Below are 22,661 nucleotides of genomic sequence, written 5' to 3'. Positions count from 1 at the left end.
TCCATCAACCTGGCTCACACAATTTGCTCTGCCCTGGTTATTCCCTAAGACCCTCCCCCACCAACTTGCAGGCCCACCCAAGCTGTTTCCAGTGGCTTTTCTATATGAATGGCATGTCTTGGTTCATGCTTCAGATTTTCCTAAACTCTCTCAAATATACAACATCTGGCCTCAGTGTGCCCTGTATCTCTCACTAAGTGGCTCTAGGATCAGCGCTATGAATATAAACCTATAGATATAAATACATATCTATCAACAATTAAATCTAAATAAACAAACAAGCAGAACAGAAACAGACTCATACATACACAGAATATTTTGATGATTACCAGAAGGGAGGAGGGTTGAGAGGATGGGTGAAAAAGGTGAAGGGATTAAAAAATACAAATTTGTTGTTACAGAACAGTCATGGGGATATAAACTACAGCATAGGGAATAGAGTCAATAATAATCTAATAACTATGTATGGTATCAGATGGGTGCTAGATTTATTGAGACGATCACTTACTAGTAGTAAGCTATGTAATGTCTAATCACTGGGGTGTACACCTGAAACTAATATAATAATGCACATATCAACTGTAATTGAAAAATAAATAAAATGATTAAAAACCATAACACCTGGTGTTTGAACAGACCCATTAAGTTTATGATCCATCTTGTGTATTAAGTTTGCTGATTATAAAAGGCATTTGTTTGGCTACTAAGAGCTATACAAATCTTTGTCAGATATTCTGATAAGAAATTACTTACCTTTTCCAGATCTTCCTGCTGTTGTTCACAACCTGACATTTCACAGAATCTCTGGCTAAGGGCCACAGAGCGTTTTAGTTCATCTTCACTGTCTGAATCAAGGCTCAAAGCCAATGAACTCTTGGATTTGAAGGGGAAATTCCTGTAATTCAAGGGGAAATAAAAAACTATATAAGACTGATAAATAAACACTGTCCTTGTTATTCTTTTGAAACACACGTACCAAAATAAAACAAAAGCTTTTCCTATATGGAAAATAATATAACAGAAATAAAGATATATCAAAAAGTATACTTAAACGTTATTACCTTTGCCCCACTTCAAAAGAGTCATGCTTTGATAATTAGACAGCTTTTATATTATTATGTCAGTAAACCAATCACTTTGTGCCTTTTTTCTTTTAATGATCAGCCCCAAAGAAGTTTGTTATTGTCTTTATAAAGCAAGTACAGTACTGAATGCATGCAAACATAGCAATGAATAAATGTTTTTGACAATAGAGTATGAGAACTAATTTTTGAAATTTTAATTTATGATCCACGTACTTTAAAATTAACAGTAACATTCCACTTATCCACTTATATGTAGGTCAGACATCTGGCAACCTCTACCTTCCAAAATACAGGGATTCAAAAGTAAGAAAAAAGGCTTCTGAGGAAGGCAGCAGTTTCAAAGCCCATGTACTTTACTCTTTAGACAGGGGCCCTTCTTTCCCAGGAAATGATGTATAAAATAATGTAGCAAGTTCATCAAGAAATGAGAGCTAAGAAATGAGAGAGAATAACCACAAATAGGGCAATAAAGAACTATAAGTCATTTAATGTAAAGGTAAACCGTCTTGTAGGATAATGCTGTCTGAGGGCATTATTATATTAATACACAGTGCAATAACTAATACTCATAATGTTGATTCTAAGTCATTACAATATATTTAAATTATCTTCAGTATATTTTACTTAAGAATATAAGGACTTCTGTAAGGTTACAGACTATATAACCACCTAAAATGGTTAAAAATTTTTTAAGATTGATGCTTAAAAAGATAAGCTTTAGTTATATAAAAATTCAGTTATGTGGAATATCAAATATTCTTCAATGATACCAGATAAGTAAGGTGTTACTGTGTTGGCTTCCAAGTGAGCTGAAAATAAATTAAAGGAAAAAGTGGTAAAGGTCAAAGAGCACAAACTTTCTTTGATGGAGGTTAACATAAATTCATATGCAATAATAAAAATATGTAAAATGGAAATTGGAAAAAAGGCAATTAATCTAAAGTGAAAACTGTACATAAACATATAGAATGATGGCACCAAGAAATAAAGGCCACAGTGGAAACCAGGAGAATTGCATAGCAATGTAGATCAAAGAAAAGAGGCAAGTGGTCAGTGATAATCCCAAACATAGTCTTTGGCTGAGAGCAGCCAGGATATCCCTGCACTCCAGCCGGAACACTTGAATAGTCTCCCATTATGTTTTCAAAGGGTTTTTTAAAATAACTTAGAAATAGCCAATTAACCATCTTTACTTCTCATTTCTGATTTAATGATCACCAAGCAAAACTGAACATGTTAAATTTGTTTATCCACATGAATACTTTGCTGAATGAGGCTGACACCTGGCTACCAATATACCAGGGTCAAATGTGATGACAAAGGACACTGTAGAAAATCCAATGGTATTCTGCTTCATAACTCAGCCTCTTTTAAGTTTGATCGGCATGACAGGTCTTCTAGGGCCTAATCATCCTTTATTGACCAACTCTCAAATTCTCATACCAATAGACCCTGGAGAACAGATGACCATGCCAAGTATAATGATGCTCAATGAAACCATCTCTTTCTTGTAACTACAGTGATTTGGTACATAAAGAGTGCATTCCATTAATAGTTACTATATTCACAGAAGGCAGCTTGCCTGTAGTAATGAAAAATATTCATCCTGTAAATGCATCACTTGCTCACTTTCTAAGCAGCCAAGTGGTATTGCTCATTTGTATCTTGAGAACGGGCAAGAGTATTCATATCGGTACCATTTCTAGTCATGTTAGTCATCTGGTTTTAATTGCACTGAAAAATAATTAACAGGAGGAAAAGAAAATAGCAATTCCCAAATGTCATTTTATGGTTATATAAGCCCCCCCAAAGCCCTTAAATAACAAAAATGTCTCTTTTCTAAAAGTATTTTGGGACATCAAATTTTTAGAAAAATTAATTTTAAAGACCAATAACAAGCATTTAGACATTTAGAATTGTCAAATCAGGAACTGTGGTTCTAGTTTAATCACAGAGGAGGTATATTTAAAAAAAGTATTTGCGTCTCTTCTTGGACAAACTTTTGGACTTAAGCAAAAAATAAAACATTTGTAAAGCAGGTACATTCCAGTGTGTGTTTGTTTTCTGTCTCCTTTCAGAATAGCTTCAGTTCAGTGTCTAAGACAAGAAGTCCCAGATTGGCTAGCAAAAAGTAAAAAGATATTTTTGTTATCTCCCATGTTATCCTTGAGGGATGGTGCTTTACACCAACATGGGTTATTCCAGCCCTTCAATCCTTAAAATTTCTAATCATCAGTCAATTTCTAGAGAAACAGGATGAAAATATTACATATTAACAGATGATTTTAAATGTTTTAGTTGAGAAGATCATCTGAAATTGCTTCATTGTTAAAAACTTGTTATACCCCAGATTATAGTTTAAAGCAGAATCAAGGAAATTCCAAAGTACAGTAATACAGAGCAGTTATCATGCAAAAAGAGAAACAATAAAGAAAAGGGGAGGGAATAATTTTGGTATTAGGGTAAGCCAAATCCTTAAAAATACAAATTTTGGGTACATAAGAAATGTAACTCACTTTGAAGGTGTAGAAGGGCTGGTGATGCAGGAATTCACCATTTGAGAGGCTTTCAATGGTCTAGAACTATCAGAAAATTAGAAAATATATAATGTATACAATTATATTATTAAAAATATATATTTAATTTACAAAATGAAATTATTCTGAACTACAGACCCTATCTATCCTCTTGAAAAGCAAATAATTATACTACTTTTACTATCAATAGAGTCCAAAGGAGAAAACAAAATACTATCTCTGGCCCAGCTGGTGTGGCTCAGGGGTTGAGCATCAACCTATGAATCAGAAGGTCATGGTTCAATTCCTAGTCAGGGTACATGTCCAGGTTTTAGGCTCGATCCCCAGTAGGGGGTGTGCAGGAGACAGCTGATCAATGATTTTCATTATTAATGTTTCTCTCTCTCTCTCTCCCTCTCCCTTCCTCTGGGGATATATATATACATATATATACATATACACACACACACACACACACACACACACATACACACACACACACACACACACATATATATTAGAGGTCCGGTGCATGACATTCATGCACCTGGGTGGGGGGGGCGGGGGGGTGTCCCTCAGCCTGGCCTGCCCCTGAGGGGTCCTTAGCGCTGCAGTGGAGGCAGGAGCCTCACGGAGGTAGGGGAGGCTCCTGCCGCAGCCACTGTGCTCGCCAGTCATGAGCCCGCTGGCAAGCCTGGCTTCTGACTGAGTGACGCTCTCCCTGTGGGAGCGCACTGATCACCAGGGGGCAGCTCCTGCATTGAGCATCTGGTCATAGCGATGGTCTTCAGCCATTAGGTTGATTTGCATATTAGCCTTTTATTATATAGGAGATATATATGTGTGTGTGTGTGTGTGTGTGTGTGTGTGTGTGTGTGTGTAATACTATCTCTGGCCTCTCCTTTTTTTTAAATTTTTTTTATTTTCTGGCCTCTCCTTGATCTAATGACCTAAATAAACAGCATTAGAAACAAAGTCAAATGTAAATAAAGTCAAATGTAACGCATATGAAAAGAACAACTTGGGAAAAATTATCTTGTCTCAGTTCTTTACTTTTAAGCAATAAAATAGTAATAGCTCTCATTTTTTGAGGACTTACTAGATGTCAGGCACTGGAGTAAGAATGCATGTATTTCATGGCATTTAATGTTCACAACAACCCGATTATTTTCCCTACAGCTAAGTCAAGGAATTTGTCCAAAGTCTTAAAGCTTTTAAATTAGAGAGTCAGATAGCCTGGTTTCAGGCCTGGGATCATTCATAAAGAGCCTACATTGATAGGTTGATATAGTACTACTGCCAGCCAGAAAGAGTAACAACTCTACCAGCAGAAGGCAGTTGCATCAAGTAAAAAAAAATGAACAAAAACAACAAAAACACCCCACAAAGCCCACACCTATTCCAAAGAAAGGCCATAAAACAAAATCCAGAAACACTAAGAATCTCTGGAAACATGTTTTATTAGTATATCCGCTAAGGTCTTTAATATATACTTATAAGATGTAGTATACATTTCAATTATTAAACCAAGGAGAAATACATTTTTACAAAACAGTATCAATTCACGTTAGCAAATGTTCATTCACTTTCTGAAATGTCTATTATTGCACTTTACCCAAGAAACCTGGCTTTTCCAGTGTACTAACCATATGACTTTAAGAAAATTACTTAATCGCCTTGGGTCTCCTCTGTAAATTTAAGTGTTTAGACAAAATCTCTAGTCCTTTTCAACTCTAAATTTTATGACTCTCTCAAGCTAGAGTCCAAGTATAAAAAGGAACTACATTATATGGTTCCAAAGTAATATAAGTATTCAGAAGAAAGAGCAGTATTCAGAAAAGTCCTAAGGTTTTTCTAGCATTTTATGATGAAGCAAAATTAAAGGTTACTTCTTTTCTCATGTAAAAATTTCTAGGAGCCACTGAAGTTCTTTACTCCCACTGGTAATAATACATTTATGAAGACAAAATCTATTTTTGAGACCCCAGCATCACATTCAATATACTGTTTCCGAAATTTGCATATCCCAAAGAGCCAGAAAGGCTTTTGATAAAAATATTGATTCCCAAGTCCTATCTTAAAACTAATGAAACAGAACTTCTAAGAAACACAGGAGTCAGTATTTTAGTATTCAGGTGATGCATATGAACATGCAAATTAAGTTTATATTCTTAACATGTATCACACTGTCTTCTAGTGATCTAAAATCATAAGAGTATTACCTAAAGAGGTAACTCTTTATGAAAGGCAACTAATACTTGGAAAATTTTTGAATAAGCATTTTATTACTTCAATTGATTACAATTACTTCAATCGGGCAGTAATTTAACACAAAATCCCCAAATAAAGCAAAATTAAAATTTCCTCCTTGGTCTGATTTTACCTGGGAGCTGTGTTATCTAGCTTAGTCATTCTTTTGATCAGACACTACAGCCTTTCCACACTATTATTATTTTAAGCTTTTCCACTTTAAAAGCAAAGGCAAAGAAATTCTCTCTTAAGGACTTACATTGCCATATGCGCGCTCCAACCGAGAGTGAAGGGTGGTTTTGTATTTTCAGTGCAATGAGACGACAGTGTCAGGTATCTTGGAATGATGACTTGCTGCCCAATCTTGTTGTTAAGTGAGAGAGTAATATTGAAGCTATATCGCTTCAAATGAAGAATGAGGATCCTGAAAACAGGAGATGACGACATCACTAGTTTGTACATATTAAAGGTAGCTGTTATGCGTGAAGAGATCACAGCAACTATTATTCTTTAAATAGCTCTAATTTAAAGAATACATCTGATCAAACTAAAGATTTGGCCAAAGAACATTTACTGAATACCTGCTATGTGCTAGGCATTGTGCTAAGTAGTAAGAATACAAATAAAAATAAAACAGTGGCATTGGGTGGATTTAGGTAAAATACTTATATGTTCCTAGAAAAACAAAATACACACACAAAAAAACCCACATCAGACAAGAACACTACATTTTTAAATGCTAATATTGATAACTGGGTTAAATTCTTAAATTATTTACTTCAGTGTTATATAGTTTTAAACAATAGGTGTTATATAGCCACGGATAATTTTAATTAAAGCATTAAACAGCCCTATGTTGGATGGTAAGCACTGGTTTTTGACAAGCTGATTTTTTTTTTCCTTGTTCATCCTTACCTGAGGATATTTTTTCCATTGATTTTTAGAGTGGAAAGGAAGATGAGAGACAGAGAAAGAGAGAAACACTGATGTGAAAGAGACACACTGACTGGTTGCCTACCACACGCACCCTGACAGGGGCCGGGGATCGAGCCTGCAACCAAGGTATGTGCCCTTGACCGGAATCGAGTCCAGGACCCTCAAGTCCACAGGCTTATGCTCTAACCATTGTGCAACTGGCTAGGGTAACAAGATGATTTTTGACAAGAAGTAGTCTTATTAGAACTTTCTCTGAAAAAAGCTAAGACAAATAGAAAAATTTTCTCTAAGTTCTACAAAATTTCATGGCACATCTGGTTTGTGGGTCTGAAGAGGCTTTTAGATCTGTAAGAATACTTTTTTTAATTGTTACTGTGGCAACCTTTCATCTCTAATACAGAACATAATCTTTGCTTGATGGACTAGATATACTTCACAGTGCACAAGAACACTTTAACAAATGAATTTCAGAATTTTTATGGGAATAAGCCTCACAAATACTGCAAAAATAATGTCTGATTTATGGAAAACAGTTTTGTTTCTTACTATACATATACCTTCATCACAGAAGCCACAAACTGAAAAACCTGTAAATTGAAGTTATCAACTGTATTTTTCTTTTAAAAGTATGCAAGAATTCCTAACCTTCACATTCACAAGTTGAGAAAACACAAGGATACAACTGATGTGAAGAAATTGTCTAATTTGCTGACAATTAGAAATGTAAGCATTCAGAGGCCTAAATGTAATACAAAACTAATATCAAGATGTCAAATATTTTGACTAATTTGTCAAATAATCATCCTATCTAATAAAGAGGGAATATGCTAATTGACCACCACACCCTCACAAAGATGGCGGTGCCCACAGCCAATAAGGGGGAATATGTTAATTGACTGCCATGCCCTCAAAGATGGTGGCACCCATAGCCACAAGATGGCGACGCCCAGTCCCCTCAGCCCCACTGGGGCAGCAGGCGCATGGCACGGCTGGGCCCGCCCCCAGGTGGGTCCGGCTGCTCTGCGCGCCTGCTTCTGGAGTCCCCCAGTCCCTTCAGTCCCCCAGCCACCCAGTGCCGGCCCAAGGTGCAGGCAAGCCTTGGATGGCAGCTGCCCAGCTACCTGAGGCTCAGGTAACTAGGGCCGGCCGAGGCTTGCGCTGCCGGCAGTGGCAGCAGCAGAGGTGTAATGGGGGCGTTGCCTTCCCCTGGTCGCTGGGTGCCTCCCACCCCTGAGGGCTCCTGGACTGTGAGAGGGGGCAGGCCGGGCTGAGGGACCCCCATCCAGTGCATGAATTTTCATGCACCAGACCTCTAGTACCAAAATAAAAGGCAATATGAAAGACAGATGGTACAGTTAAAAATCACTGATTTACAAAGATGAGGTGGACTAGAAATGAACAGATTAAAAAAATTTTTTTTAAGTACATTAGATATTTTTATTGATTTCAGAGAGGAAGGGAGGGAGAGATAGAAACATCAATGATGAGAGAGAACCACTGATCAGCTGCCTCCTGCATGCCACCCACCAAGGATTGAGCCTGCAACCCAGACATGTGCCCTGACCGGGAATCAAAACTGTGACCTCCTGGTTCATAGGCTGATGCTCAACTACTGAAGTGCACCAGTCAGGCAGATTTGATCAAGATACCAGACCCTTCAAAAATAGTAGTTGATTGGCTTTAATAGTAAAATGAACAAAAGCAAAAAGAGTCCAATATTAAGATTTATGATACAAAGGCTTCTATTTCATGTAAGTTTGGAATAAATTAACCTTAACATATGTGACCAACCAGAAAGAAAAAAACTAAGGAGATAAATTCCCCTCAGTATTTTTTTCTACCAATTGAAAGACCATATAGTTAGACAGCTAGAAAGAAAATAAATATTCAGCTTCCCAGGTCAAACAGTATTTTTAATTGTACACCGGTTTCCTTCATTAAGGACAGCTGGTAATAATCTTTTGCCTTAATATTTGTCCCTTCCCACCCTCCTGCGTCTAAACACTCACAAATAGCAAAGAACAAATTCTTTGTTATGATTTAGAAAGTCATTTCTTTTTTTTTAAATATATTTTATTGATTTTTCACAGAGAGGAAGGGAGAGGGATAGAGAGCCAGAAACATCGATGAGAGAGAGACATCGACCAGCTGCCTCCTGCACACCCCCCACCGGGGGACGTGCCCGCAACCAATGTACATGCCCTTGACCGGAATCGAACCTGGGACCTTCCAGTCCGCAGACCGACGCTCTATCCACTGAGCCAAACCAGTTTCGGCTAGAAAGTCATTTCTTTTTTTTTTTTTTAAAAATATATTTTATTGATTTTTTACAGAGAGGAAGGGAGAGGAATAGAGAGTTAGAAACATCAATGAGAGAGAAACATAGATCAGCTGCCTCCTGCACACCTCCCACGGGGGATGTGCCCGCAACCAAGGTACACGCCCCCGACAGGAATCGAACCTGGGACCCTTCAGTCCGCAGGCCGACGCTCTATCCACTGAGCCAAACCGGTCAGGGCGAAAGTCATTTCTTAAAAAAAATATCTCATTTTCTAGAAAGGAGCAAAAGAACTAGGCTCTAGGGGCTAAGTTCCAGAAGCTCCACACTTAGTCAATTCTTATTATTACAGAAAACGTACCAACTTATAAGAGCCTTTGAATAAAGAAATACACAAATTGCAGAAAAGTACTCTTCCTATTTTATTTTCAACACAGATATATGTGTCTGTAGCAGATTTTTACTGAAAGTTTGGGATAAGAGAGGGAGGGGCTACAGCACAACAAAGGAAAAATATTATAATTAAATGTTATACATCACTTAATTAAAAAACTACTAGTATTCACTATCATTATTCCCAAGTTTCACCAGCCAAGTCCTCTTGTTGCCATCACTTGGGACTCTGAAGTTCCTTCAACATTCCAAACCCTCCTCCTGTCTTCTGCATTCTAGCTTTCTAGCTACCCATTTCATATCTCAGCTCTGCTGACCTTCTTTACCAATCCACTCTGGTAAGCCTCACTTATTCAGTAATATTTGTAAGTACTTTAAAAAAGAAAAAGGAAAGAGCAATTAATTTTACCTGGGTAGCCTGTTAAATTTGTGCCTGACAAGAGCACACTTCCCACTACACTTCTCACAGGAATACTCGATTTCTTCTGCCTATAAAAAGACAAGAAAGAAAAATAAAGAAGCATGAAGTTGAATTAGTATTATCCCATTAAATGTTACTAATTTTCTCTAGTCATACTACTTCAGTGGATTGACAGCTCCGACTAGTTTGTATCTAGAGTCACAAACCTTACTAAATTAAGACCTAATGCTCAAAATATAGTTATAATATCATGCCCTGTTTCAGAATTCCTAACTTCCTTTTTTACAAAGGAAACATCTCTATTTATGATAGTAACTCAATTTATGATAGATTCTACGGTAGCAGATTCTCAACCTTTTCCCCATGAATACATACACAAGAACCACTGCCAAGAGTATATCTAACATTTGGCCATAGCAGAGATAAGATCACCTTCAGGTTAGGCGGAGTTCCTGGTCTGTTAGGTGTAACTCTACCCCTTTCTTATAATGGAACTCAATCTTCTGGTAACAGCCCACTAAGAACAACTGCTCTAAAAGGACCAAAGTTTGGGGTGGATAGCATTACCTAGAGAAAACTGAAACAAGAAATCCTTAAAAAATGGGGATAAAGATACACAGGAAAAGCTTCAAATTCTACGACAATAACAGGAACAGCAAGGAATGATTAAAGCAAAAAGAAAAGCAGAGTATTATCATTGGGTGGAGCTAAATGTTAATCATTTAAAGAACAGAAGTTTTTTAACCTTAGGAAGACAATTCTGCCCATTTGCTACAACAAAACAAGAAACACTATTTTAAAGACAAAGGGTAATCTTGGCAAATTTCCCTCAGTTATAAGGACTGCTACACAACAGGTCCAATTATGCCCCAGATTATCTGTAACAGTATTTCACAGACACAAATATTTATTTACAGCATTAGGTAAACATGACTTCTGTATTGTTTCTAATAGAGTACATACAACCTAAGAAAAGCAAAGAGCATTTTTTATTCCTCAGATCTCAGTATACTCACTTATATAGTGTCTCCAATTTTAATCCATATTACCAAATTTTAGCATGTGTCACTTCCTAGGCTTCAAATTAATATTTGTTTACAAATAACTACTTCTAAGGTTGTTTAAAACACTTCCTGTCGAGTCAAATGTATAATCTACTTAAGCAATCAATCTTCTTCAATGAGTTAACAATTAGGTTTATCAAGCTTTTAAAAATAATTATTTATAAATGTTTCTCATTAGTTTTCCCTCAAGTAATTTTGTCCAAATTCTGCCTTAAAGAAACCAACTTTAAATATAATTACCTATGATATATAAAATTTAGTTATGTAAAAATACCAAAATATATTACTTACCCTAAAGAAAAGATCAAGAGAATCTTGAACTGAACGCAGAGGGAGTGGCTTTTTCCTTCGAGGAAGGTCGATGGAGAGGTCATTAAACTGTTCTCTTTTGGGAATAATCTCTCCACAACTGTAAAAGAAGACAAATCTAAGCATTCAGAAAACTAACTGCAATACAAAATAAATACAGATGTACTTCAGGAACACTGCTCCCCCACTGTATGAACAGGCTATGATTAAGCATAAGAAATATATACATTTAAGACCTGTTACTTTAACCCTTATTAAATCACAAGTACCCGACCGGTGTTGGTCAGTGGTTGAACGTCGACCCAAACACCAAGAGGTCACTAGCTTGATTCCTGGTCAGGGCACATGCCCAGGATTGTGGGCTCGAAACCCAGTAAGGGGCATGTAGGAGGCAGCCGATCTACGTTGATGTTTCTCTCTCATAGATGTTTCTAGCTCTCTCCCTCTCCCTCTATCTCTAAATTCAATTTAAAAATATCCAAAAAAATCAATACAAAGGGTAATCCTGGCAAGTATTTAAGGACTTCCTTGGAATGTGAAGAGGCCCTGAGGTACCAGGATCCTGGCATTTTTTTTTAAAAGGTTAGAACAGAATAAGCACGAGGAAGAGTGGTAGGAGATGAAGCTAGATAGTTAACTGGGGGAGAGGGGTTACTCAAGGCAGATCATAAGAAGTTTTGTAGATCATAGTAAGGATTTCAGCTTTTATTATAAGGGTTACAAGCAGAGGGTTGACATGAACTAATTTCCATGAAAAATTTATCACTTTGACTAATGTGTTTAAAATAGACCACAGAGAGACAAGAACAGAAACAAAGAGACCCGTTTAGAAGGAACTGCAATAATCCAGGCAATAGATGATAGTAGCATAGTCCAAAGTAGTGGCAATAGAGGTGGTAAGAAGGGGTCAGATTCTGGATGTACTGTGAAGAGTTGAAAAGATTTGCTGACAATTAGATGTAGGGGTGCAAGAGAAAGAAAAGAATTAAGATATACACCACATTTCTGGAACTGTCATTAATGAGACAGACTGCAGAAGGAGGTTTTATGGGGAATATTAAGTACTTAATTTTAGATATTTTAAGTTCTTCAAATGAACAATTCATAATTCTTCATTTTCAAGAATATATGAACATATTGAAATGCCATGTAATAATTGAAAACCGGTATATTTAAACTATAATACTTTAAAAAATAGGTACATTTGGCAAACTGGCCAAACTAACTTACAGTCAGAAGAAACAGAAGCTAAACATAAAAAATTACAATATGAGAAATAAGGTATATCTTCCTCCAGCCAGAAACTACTTTGTGGTTGAAGAACTGTCTTCTTTTTCTTTTTTAATATATTTGTATTGATTCAGAGAGGAAGGGAGAAGGAGAAACATCAATGATGAGAGAGATTCAGTGACTGGCTCTCTCCTGCAAGCCCCCTACTGGGGATCAAGCCTGCAACCCAGGCATGTGCCCTTGACTGGAATCGAACCCGGGACCCTTTAGTTCACAGTCTGACGCTCTATCCATTGAACCAAACAGGCTAGGGCTAAAGAACTGTCTTAAAGGAAATTACTAATAAAGCAATTAAGTCATGGTCTTTGGGAAGATAGTTGTACCACGGCGGCTGTAGCCCCACAGAAACTTGTTGCCTACAGACCTGGCAAACTCCTGGGCCACTGTTCAGCCTGGCTGCCTGGTGTGCCTACATCCTGTGAGTCACGTCATTTCATGCACCAATGCACACACCTCAACTGCACACCTGACATTTGGGTGCTGCACAACTCATGTGCCTGACTGATGCTATTGGCACAGCACTGGAGCCACCTCTTGGATATCATCTTCTTTCTTCCTGTGCTGCCTGTGGCCATTTCTATCAGAGGCAAATGAAACTGTTCTATAAAAATAAATTTGGTTGCCCTGACCAGTATGGCTCAGTTGGCTGAGTGTTATCCTGTGCACCAAAAGGTCAGTGGTTTGATCCCTGGTCAGGGCACATACCCCGGTTGTGGATATAATACCCAGTTGGGCACATATGGGAGGAAACCGACTGATGTTTCTCTCTTCCCCCTCTCCCTTCCTCTCTTTCAAACCAATAAAGACATGCACCAAAAGGTTGCTGGTTCGAATTTCAGTCAGGGCACATGCCCAGGTTGTGGGCTCAATCCCGGGTGAGGGGCATGCAGGAGGCAGCTGATCAATGTTCCTCTCCTATTTCCATGTTTCTCTTTCTTCCTCTCCCTTTCTCTCTCTAAAAAAAAAAAAAATCAATAAAGAAATATTTTTTAAAATTTTGTTTCTCTTTCTGACTTGAACACATTTTGTTTGGAAAGTGCACTGGGTCCTGGCCGGATGGCTTAGTTGGTTGAAGTGTCGTTCTGTACATCAAAAGGTGGCAGGTTCGATTCCTGATCAAGGCACATACCTGGGTTGCGGGCTTGACCCCAAGTGGGGGCACATATGGGAGGCAACCAGTTGATGTTTCTCAGATCAATGTTTCTCCCCACTAACCTTTATCTCTCTCTAAATAAACAAACAAAAAACATCTTCAGGTGAGGATTAAAAAAAAAGTACATTAGAAGAAAGGGAAGGATGGCAGTCTATCACATTATTAACTGCTGATGGGTTCTCCAGCTTTTACAAGAAGATGAGCTGAATTTGTAAGACCTGGACTTTTTCTTTTAAAAAATAATTTATCCACTGGAGGAAAAAAGGCTAAAGAAAGCATTAAGGTAACAAATGTCACAGACTGGTGACACAGCAGCGCAATTCATGATAGCTAAGATCTGGAAACAGCCCAGGTGCCCATCAGTAGATGAGTAGATAAAAAAGCTGTGGTACATTTACACCATAGAATACTACGCAGCTGTAAAAAGAAAGAATCCCTTACCCTTTGAGGCCACATAAAGGAATCTGGAGAGTATTATGCTAAGCAAAATAAGCCAGTCAGAGAAAGACAAATATCACATGATCTCATTCATATGTAGAATCTAATGAAGAAAATAGACTGATGAACAAAATAGATCCAGAGGTATAGAAGCATGGAACAAATTGATGGATCTTAGAGGGAAGGTGGGGGTAGGAGAGTTGGTGGGGAGAGATTAACCAAAGAACTTATATGCATAACCCATGGACACAGACAATAGTGTGGTAAAGGCCTGGGATGTGGGTTATGGGTGGAGAGGGTCAATGGGGGACATCTGTAATATTTTCAACAATAAATTTTTAAAAGTTAAAAAAAGTCACAGACGAGTAATGCAAAACTACCATCTTTAGTGTCCACATTTCACATGGCTATTCAAAATTCTAATAAAAAAGTACTAGAATGTTCTAGCTGAGAGACCTCAGTGAACACTACATTTTGAGCAAACTAAGAAAAACAGATAAATATGGAAGCCAGAGAATGGAGAGTCAATATATGGGTGTTGAGTATTTCTAAAAAAAATTCCAGAACAAATAGAAGAAAAGCAGTATTTAGAGAATCATTTCCTTGAACTGAAGAAAACCCCAAATCTTCAGATGAAAAAGCTCCATCATGTTAACACATTAAGCGCCCAGCCTGTTTTGTCTTCTGGATGGAAAGTATAGTGTCAGTCACCAGTGACTGACTGGGCACTTAATGTGTTAAAAGCAAAATTAACAAAAAGTGTCTATATCTAGATGTAAACTAGTGAAAATGCTAATTTCCAATAAATAAGAAAGATTTTCAGGAAGAAAAAGGTTATCCAGAAAATCAGGTTTCTCCCAAGTTACATATAGTAACAAGATACAATGAAACAGCCCAGTCTACATGGCTCAGTGGTTGAGCATCGAACTATGAACCAGGAGGTCACGGTTCAATTTCCAATCTGGGCACATGCCTCGTTTTCAGGCTCTATCCCAAGTAGGGGATATGCAGGTGGCAGCCGATCAATGACTCTCTCTCATCATAGATGTTTTTCTCTCTCCCTCTCCCTTCTTCTCTGAAATCAATTAAAAAAATTTAAAAAGATACAATGAAACAGTTTGCATAATATGTTTAAGGATAAGGCTATATGTGACTGAATAATTCTGTATAAGGTCATGTATTAAAGTCACAGAATTAATTCTCACTAATATAGGGGCTATAAAGAATTCCACTCTCTCTGAAAAACTAAATTCAGATATGTACTACCAATAACTGGAAAATTAATCAAAACAGAACCTTTTGATGTGATATAATGAGCATGGAAATTAAATTTAGAAAGTGAATTTGATTTACTAATGTAAATGCGGTTAAAAAGCATTGCAGAAGTTAAAAATAATTCAAATTTTGATCTATTTTATAAAAACCCATTTTTAATAAAATCAAATTGGTTCAACAAAATAAGCAATAGCAAGTCTTTTCAGGATAAAAAGAACAAGTATTCCCAGATAACTTGATATTCCACACAGCCCTAGCCGGTTGGCTCAGTGGATAGAGTGTTGGCCTGCAGAGTGAAGGGTCCTGGGTTCAATTCTTGTCAAGGGCATATGCCCAGGTTGTGGGCTCAATCCCCAGTAGGGGACGTGCAGGAGGCAGCCAATCAATGATTTTCTCTCATCATTAATGTTTCTATCTCTCTTTCCCTCTCCCTTCCTCTCTGAAATCAATAAAAATATATACATAAATAATAAAAAAAAAAAACACACACACACAGTAGATCAAAATGAACTGTTAACACTAAAGCATGTGGCAAAATATTTAAGTACTTTTTAGTTCTCACCCCACCAAGAATTTTTACAGAAAATAGTAACACTAAAAAAAGATGTTTGTATTTCTGTTTACCCATGACATAGGAAGAAAAATGTGATAAGAATTAAAACCTTCAGAAGAGTTTCAATCACTTGCCATTAAAATTAAAAGGAGCCCTAGCCAGTTTGGCTCAAGGGATAGAGCTCTGGCCTGCAGACTAAAGGGTCCCAGGTTCGATTCTGGTCAGGGCACATGCCCGGGTTGCAGGCTTGATCCCTAGTAGGGGGTGTGCAGGATGCAGCTGATCAATGATTCTCTCTCATCATTGATGTTTCTATCTCTCTCCCTTCTTCTCTGAAATCAATAAAAATGTATTAAAAAAAAAAAGAATTAAAAGGAAAAACAGGCTTCTTGGAGACTACTTACGCTTTACAGATAATGGAGTGTTGAACCTCAAACTCCAAATTAGTAATAACAGGGCAAGTGTATATTCTAGTGGCTGAAATATCTGGTGAATTTTCTTCTCCAGGAACAGGTTCAGTCTTCCAAGTTTTATTTAATTTTTCCATATCCTCTTTTAGCTGGTCTAAGCACTGACTTAGAAATTCATGAGCATCCTAAGAAGGTATAACATCTTTAATCAGATCAAAACATTTTTTTGTCACAATGATAACTTATCAACATTATGATTTATAAAACTAAGCACTTGGAAGTCAATAACATTATTATTAAAAAGTAATAGAGATTTACTCTACATATTTTGTGAATAAGAATAAATGATGAATTTTATATTCTTTTCTATTAGTGAGATTAGCATGAATAATGGAATCACTTCTTACTTCATTTTTTTTAAAAAAAGGTAATTAAAAAAAAAAAGCCTTTGTTAGGTAAAATACCCCAAGTTCCTTCACTGACATAACACATCTGTATTATCCTATCTAATAAAGAGGGAATATGAAAATTGACTGTTAAGCCATCACAAAGATAAAGGTGCCCATAGCCACAAGATGGTGGCGCCCAGTTCCCTCAGCCCCGCTTGAGTCCCCCAGTTCTTTCAGCCCAGGGGGTGGGGGCGGCAGGCGCAGTGTGGCCAGACCCGCCCTCAGCCCCCCAGCAGCCCAGGCAAGCCTTGGATGGCGGCTGCCCAGCTGCCCAGGGCCACCTGAGGCTCAGGTAACCAGGGCCGGCCGAAGCTTGCGTTGTAGGCAGTGGCAGCAGCAGGGGTGTGATGGGGGTGTTGCCTTCCCCTGATCGCCAGGTTGCCTCCCGCCCGAGGGTTCCTGGACTGTGAGAGGAGGCAGGCCAGGCTGAGGGACCCCCCATCCAGAGCAGGAATTTTCATGCACCGGGAGTCTAGTTAAAATATAATAAATCACAGAAGAGTCACACTGAACCTTACCAGAAGTTCTCAGGTTCTCCAACCTGTGATGAACACAACCTACATATACAAATCTCACTTTAAAGTAAAAATGAGGTAACACACTAAGATCATTTCAATTTCCACTACCTCTAAAGTGGCTAAAAACAACTGGTACTCACATTCTGCATATAACCAGAGAATCTCTCTGCTGTAGCAGAAATGGCATTTTTAACCTTCTTGAGTAAATCCTTTTTGGTCTCTGAATTACAGATATCTTTTTTTACAAGCAAGTGTGCAAAGCGTCTGGTAAAACAAAAGAGACCAGTTTAGCATGTTTTACAAAACACTGAATGGTATGATATTTTAAAGACTATTAACATGGTACATAACAGAATTTTAAGTGTCTAAAACTTCATTATTCTATAATCAATAAGGTAAAAGTTTATTCAGTAAGTATGTAACAGTTACCTGATAAGTGCATTGTGTGGAATTTTCTTCCATGGAATACCTTGCTTAAGCAGATCATTTGCAAATGACTGGAGTGAAAATAGGGACTGTAAAATAGCATTCATATAGCAAGTATTTCCCAAGTTGGAGAAGCTGAAAAGGAAAGAAATAATACTTTTTAAGACAATGGTAGTTCCTGAAGTATGTTCATTAGAGCATAGGTTCTCCAGAATAGCATGCATCAGAATCACCTAGAGGGCTTATTAAAATACATACAGCTGGGTCAACCCCATCTCCAGAGTTTGATTCTGGAAAAAAAAGGTGCAAAAATATGCATTTCTAGTAGGATCTATTGATGTTGTGATGCTGCTGGTCTGGGACCACACTATGAGAACCACTGCATTATCCTCTCTAATAAAAGAGTAATATGCAAATTAACCATCACTCTGTTACATAAGCCACGCCCACCAGCCTATCAGGGCGAGTATGCAAATTAACCCCAACCAAGATGGCTACCAGAAGGGAGGCTTGGGTTTCCCCGGCAACAGAGGAAGCCAAGCTTTCCACACACTCTGGCGGGCCCAGGCCTCCACTCAAGGACACAAAGTTTCAATTATAGAAGGTAAACGAATCCAAACAGAAACGGCTGCCAGCCACAGAGCGAGCAGGCGGCTTGGCTCCATTCCAGGCTACAAAGTTTCAATTGTAGAAGGTAAATAAATTCCAGATACCAGGACCTCTGCTTGGGTCGCCAGGGGCGTGGCTGGCCTGCAAACCACCACAGGCCCCTCGCCCAGGCCTCTCCACGCCCCAAGGGAGCCCCCATCCTGATCCAGGACACCTTTCAGGGCAAACCAGCTGGCCCCCACCCGTGCACCAGGCCTCTATCCTATCTAATAAAAGAGTAATATGCAGATTGACCATCACTCCAACACACAAGATCAAGATAGCTGCCCCTATGTGGTCAAAGATCCTGCCCCCATGTGGACACAAGATGGCCACCACAAGATGGCCAGCAGGGGAGGGCAGTTGGGAGGGACCAGGCCTGCAATGGAAGGCAGTTGAGAGGGACCAGGCCTGCAAGGGAGGGCAGTTGGAGGCGATCAACCCTGCAGAGGATGGTAGTTAGGGGTGACCAGGCCAGCAGAGGAGGGAAGTTGGAGGCAAACAGACTGGCAGGGGACCAGTTAGACATCAATCAGGATGTCATGGGAGTAGTTAGGGGATGATCAGGCTGGCAGGCAGAAGCGGTTAGGGGCAATCAGGAAGGAAGGCAGGCAGGCGAGCATTTGGGAGCCAGCAGTCCTGGATTGTCAGAGGGATGTCCTGTGGGATTGGGCCTAAACGGGCAGTAGGACATCCCTCGAGGGGTCCCAGATTGGAGAGGGTGCAGGCTGGGCTGAGGGAAATCCCCCCACCCCCATGCACGAATTTCGTGCACCGGGCCTCTAGTCCTACATAATAAGTCTAATATGCAAATTGACCAAATAGCAGAAAGACCGGTCGCTATGATGCGCACTGACCACCAGGGGACAGATGCTCAATGCAGGAGTTGCCTGCAGGCCCCAACCTGTGGCAGCAGTAGGGGCGGGGCTGGTGAGTGGCGGTGCCAGGCAGCCAGCCAAGGCAGGTGCCAGCGGTAGCCCCCTGATCACCCCACCAGTCGTCCCTGATCGCCGGCCAGGCCTAGGGACCCTAACTCTGCATGAATTTTGTGCATGAGGCCTCTAGTAACATTATAACAACTTAAACATTTTCAAATGAAAGCTAACAGGGGCTGGGGACTTACCCAAATTGCTATTCGTTCTTAGTAGGACCACTGGGTCATAGAATACAAAAGTAGGACAAAAGTAAGTTTACAGTTGTGAGTAAACAAGTTTATCACTGTATTATTAATCATTGTATTATTTTCCATACGAACTGTAAACCTACTTTTGTCCCACTCTATATTAAGTTGTGTTTAGCTTTAATGATTACTACAAAACCCTTTTCCAAAGTACCTATTTTTAAAAAACTTTTATTTATAAATATTCTCAATCTTTTAGGAAAGTTGCACACGAATATTCTTTATCTAGATTCACCAATTGTTAATCTTTTGCACTATATGCTCTATCATTTCATACCTCTGTGTTTTATTTTCCTGAACCATTTGTAAGCTGCAGAAATCATATCCCTTTAGCTCTAAATACTTCAAGATGCTTTTCTTAAGAACAAAAACATACTACAGTTGAATCACTTTATAAAAAGAAAGCAAAAGGAAAGAATTTACCTACCCCTGCAGTTGCTGTTGGTGAGAGGAAAGGGGCACTCTTGGTTTGTTCCAGCCAGTATAATCTTGATTACACCTCAATTTTTTAACAGAAAGAGGAGCTGGCTGAGGAAGAAATCCCAAACTTCTTTTGGCAGAGGGAGTTTGGCTTGAAATGTTAGTCCTATAAAAAGAATAAAAAATAAAGAAGCAAAACCGTTTTTAAAATACCACCCCCCACGCCCCCGCCCAAGTAGATTCAGAGAAGTCATATTTGAGAAAAAAAATCTAAATTTGGGGAAATACCAGTAATAATGATCATTTGAGGAAAAAATCCACAAATTCCAAGACTGATAGAGAGCTGAAGAAGCATATAATACTTAACCTACAATCAAAATAATCCAAGTCAATGGCTTAAGAAACAGTATAGTTTTATTTTTTTATTCACTTTTACCACTTAATGGATATCATACATTAGTTTGCCTAGTCTGAAAACATTTGGACAGTTAACTTTTTCCACTATTACAAAAAATGACACAATCAGTATTCTTATCCAATCTCCTGAGAACTTCTTCCAGTTTATATGCTGAGAAGTGAAAATATTAGTATTTTTTAATTTTCCTAGTGTGATTTTTTCCAAAAAGACTGTACCAACTTATAGTTCCAACAGTAGAGATTTCCATTTCTTCACATGGTCTCCATTACATTATTACCAATTTAATGAGTGACACATGATCTCTCGTTATTTTATTTTCCTGATTACTACTGAAGTTGAATATATTTTTATAATTGTTTACTCTTCTCTAAATTTCTTTTTGTGCACCCTTGGGTTTTATATTGGGTTCTTAAAGATTTGTAGTTTTTAATACATTCTATGTTCTTCTAGTCCTTTGTCTATTAGATATTATAAGTTTCAGGTTTTTGCAGTCAAATTTATCATTTTTCTTTTATAGTTTCAAATTGTGTCTTGTTTAAGACTCATTCTGTAGCATAAGGTCATAGAAATGTTTTCCAATATTTTCATTAAAAGTTTTAACACCTGTTTTCCCTCCTATTTAGGTCTTTAATCTGCTTGGATGTTTATTTACTTGTATGTTGTAAAGTAGGAATATGATTTGCTTTTTTTTATAAGGAAAAACTGATTGTCACCCAATGACTTATTGTCTGGCTAGGCCACCTGTTAGCCACTGTTTTTTTGTTTTTGTTTTTTTAAAAAATATATTTTATTGACTTTTTACAGAGAGGAAGAGAGAGGGATAGAGAGTTAGAAACATCAATGAGAGAGAAACACCTATAGCCGCCTCCTGCACACCCCCCACTGGGGATGTGCCCGCAACCAAGGTACATGCCCTTGACTGGAATCAAACCCGGGACCCCTGAGTATGCAGGCCGACGCTCTATCCACTGAGCCAAACCGGCTTCGGCCACTGTTTGGTTTTATTAAAAAATGTGTGCCTTAGTCAGTTTGGCTCAGTGGATAAAGCCTGAGGACTGAAAGGTCCCGGGTTTGATACCCATTAAGGGCATGTACTTCAGTTGCAGGCTCCTGACCCCCACCCTGGGCCCTGGTCAGGGCGTTTGCAGGAGGCAACCAATTGATGTGTTTCTCTCAGATCGATATTTCTCTGTCTTTCCCTCTACCACTCTCTCTAAAAAGCAAAGAAAAATATCATTGGGTGAGGATTAAAAAACAAAACAAACATGAAATAGAATACTTTACAAAAAAAGTGTATAAAAATGAAATGTGTACTACTGTGTCAATTGCGAGGGAAGTTGCATGTGTGTGGGGACAGGAGGTTTATAAGAACACTGCACTTTTTGCTCAATTTTATTATGAACCTAAAACTACTAAAAAAAAAAAAGGTTTATTAATTTTTAAAAAAATGAAATGTAGAGCTCAACAATTTTTAAAATTTTACTGATTTCAGAGAGGAAAGAAGGGGAGATGGGAACATCAATGATGAGAAAGAATCATTGGTAGGCTGCCTCCTGCACACCCCACACTGGGGATAAACCCCACAACCCCACAGCACCCCTCACCGGGAATCAAACCATGACCTTCTGGTTCATAGGTCGACATTCAACCACTGAGCCACGCTGGCTGGGCGAGCTTAGCAATCTTTATAAAGTAAATACCTATGTAACAATCATTCATGTCAAAATACCCTAAATGCCTCTTCCCAAACACAACCCTATTCCTCTACCCTAAAAGTTATCACTAACTACTTCAGTTTATCCTTTCAATGCACTCCTAAATACTGTAGTTTGGACAATGCAAGGTATATATGTTTCCATTCTTTATCTCTCAACCTTTCTGCATCTTTCATTGCAGTTGTTTCTTTTTAAAATAGCAAATAGATTATTCCTCCTTAAAAATCCAGTTTAGCCCTCCCTGGTTTGGCTCAGTGGATGGAGCGTCGGCCTGCAGACTGAAGGGTCCCGGGTTCGATTCCAGTCAAGGGCACATGCCCCAATTGCGGGCTTGATCCCCAGTGGGAGCGTGCAGGAGGCAGCTGATCAGTGATTCTCTTTCATCATTGATGTTTCTATATTGCCAGTCACAACCTGTGGCCTCAGTACAAATTTTCCTAGAACTCAGTTTATTCATTTACTAAAAAATGTAAAAAAGAAGAGCTTTAACTAAAACATTTGTAGAGTACTTTCTAA

At 38.5% G+C, this 22,661-nt stretch overlaps 1 protein-coding gene across 1 annotated transcript in view; it reads right to left on the bottom strand.

The window, feature by feature from the left end:
* USP37 (ubiquitin specific peptidase 37) overlaps positions 1 to 22,661 on the bottom strand; it is a 66,965-nt gene that overhangs the window by 19,709 nt on the left and 24,595 nt on the right. Inside the window, exons 10-18 of the mRNA XM_028151000.2 lie at positions 20,020 to 20,178; positions 17,768 to 17,899; positions 17,479 to 17,602; positions 16,366 to 16,556; positions 11,235 to 11,352; positions 9,868 to 9,947; positions 6,111 to 6,275; positions 3,602 to 3,667; positions 754 to 895 (exon numbers count right to left, since the gene is read on the bottom strand). Coding sequence (XP_028006801.1) covers positions 754 to 895; positions 3,602 to 3,667; positions 6,111 to 6,275; positions 9,868 to 9,947; positions 11,235 to 11,352; positions 16,366 to 16,556; positions 17,479 to 17,602; positions 17,768 to 17,899; positions 20,020 to 20,178 — 1,177 coding nt within the window. The remainder of the gene's footprint in view (positions 1 to 753; positions 896 to 3,601; positions 3,668 to 6,110; positions 6,276 to 9,867; positions 9,948 to 11,234; positions 11,353 to 16,365; positions 16,557 to 17,478; positions 17,603 to 17,767; positions 17,900 to 20,019; positions 20,179 to 22,661) is intronic.

This window comes from Eptesicus fuscus, chromosome 11 (genome assembly GCF_027574615.1).
Source record: "Eptesicus fuscus isolate TK198812 chromosome 11, DD_ASM_mEF_20220401, whole genome shotgun sequence".
Classification (NCBI taxonomy): Eukaryota; Metazoa; Chordata; class Mammalia; order Chiroptera; family Vespertilionidae; genus Eptesicus; species Eptesicus fuscus.
Note: the sequence above shows the minus strand (reverse complement) of the source record. Positions and strands in the feature narration are given on the sequence as shown.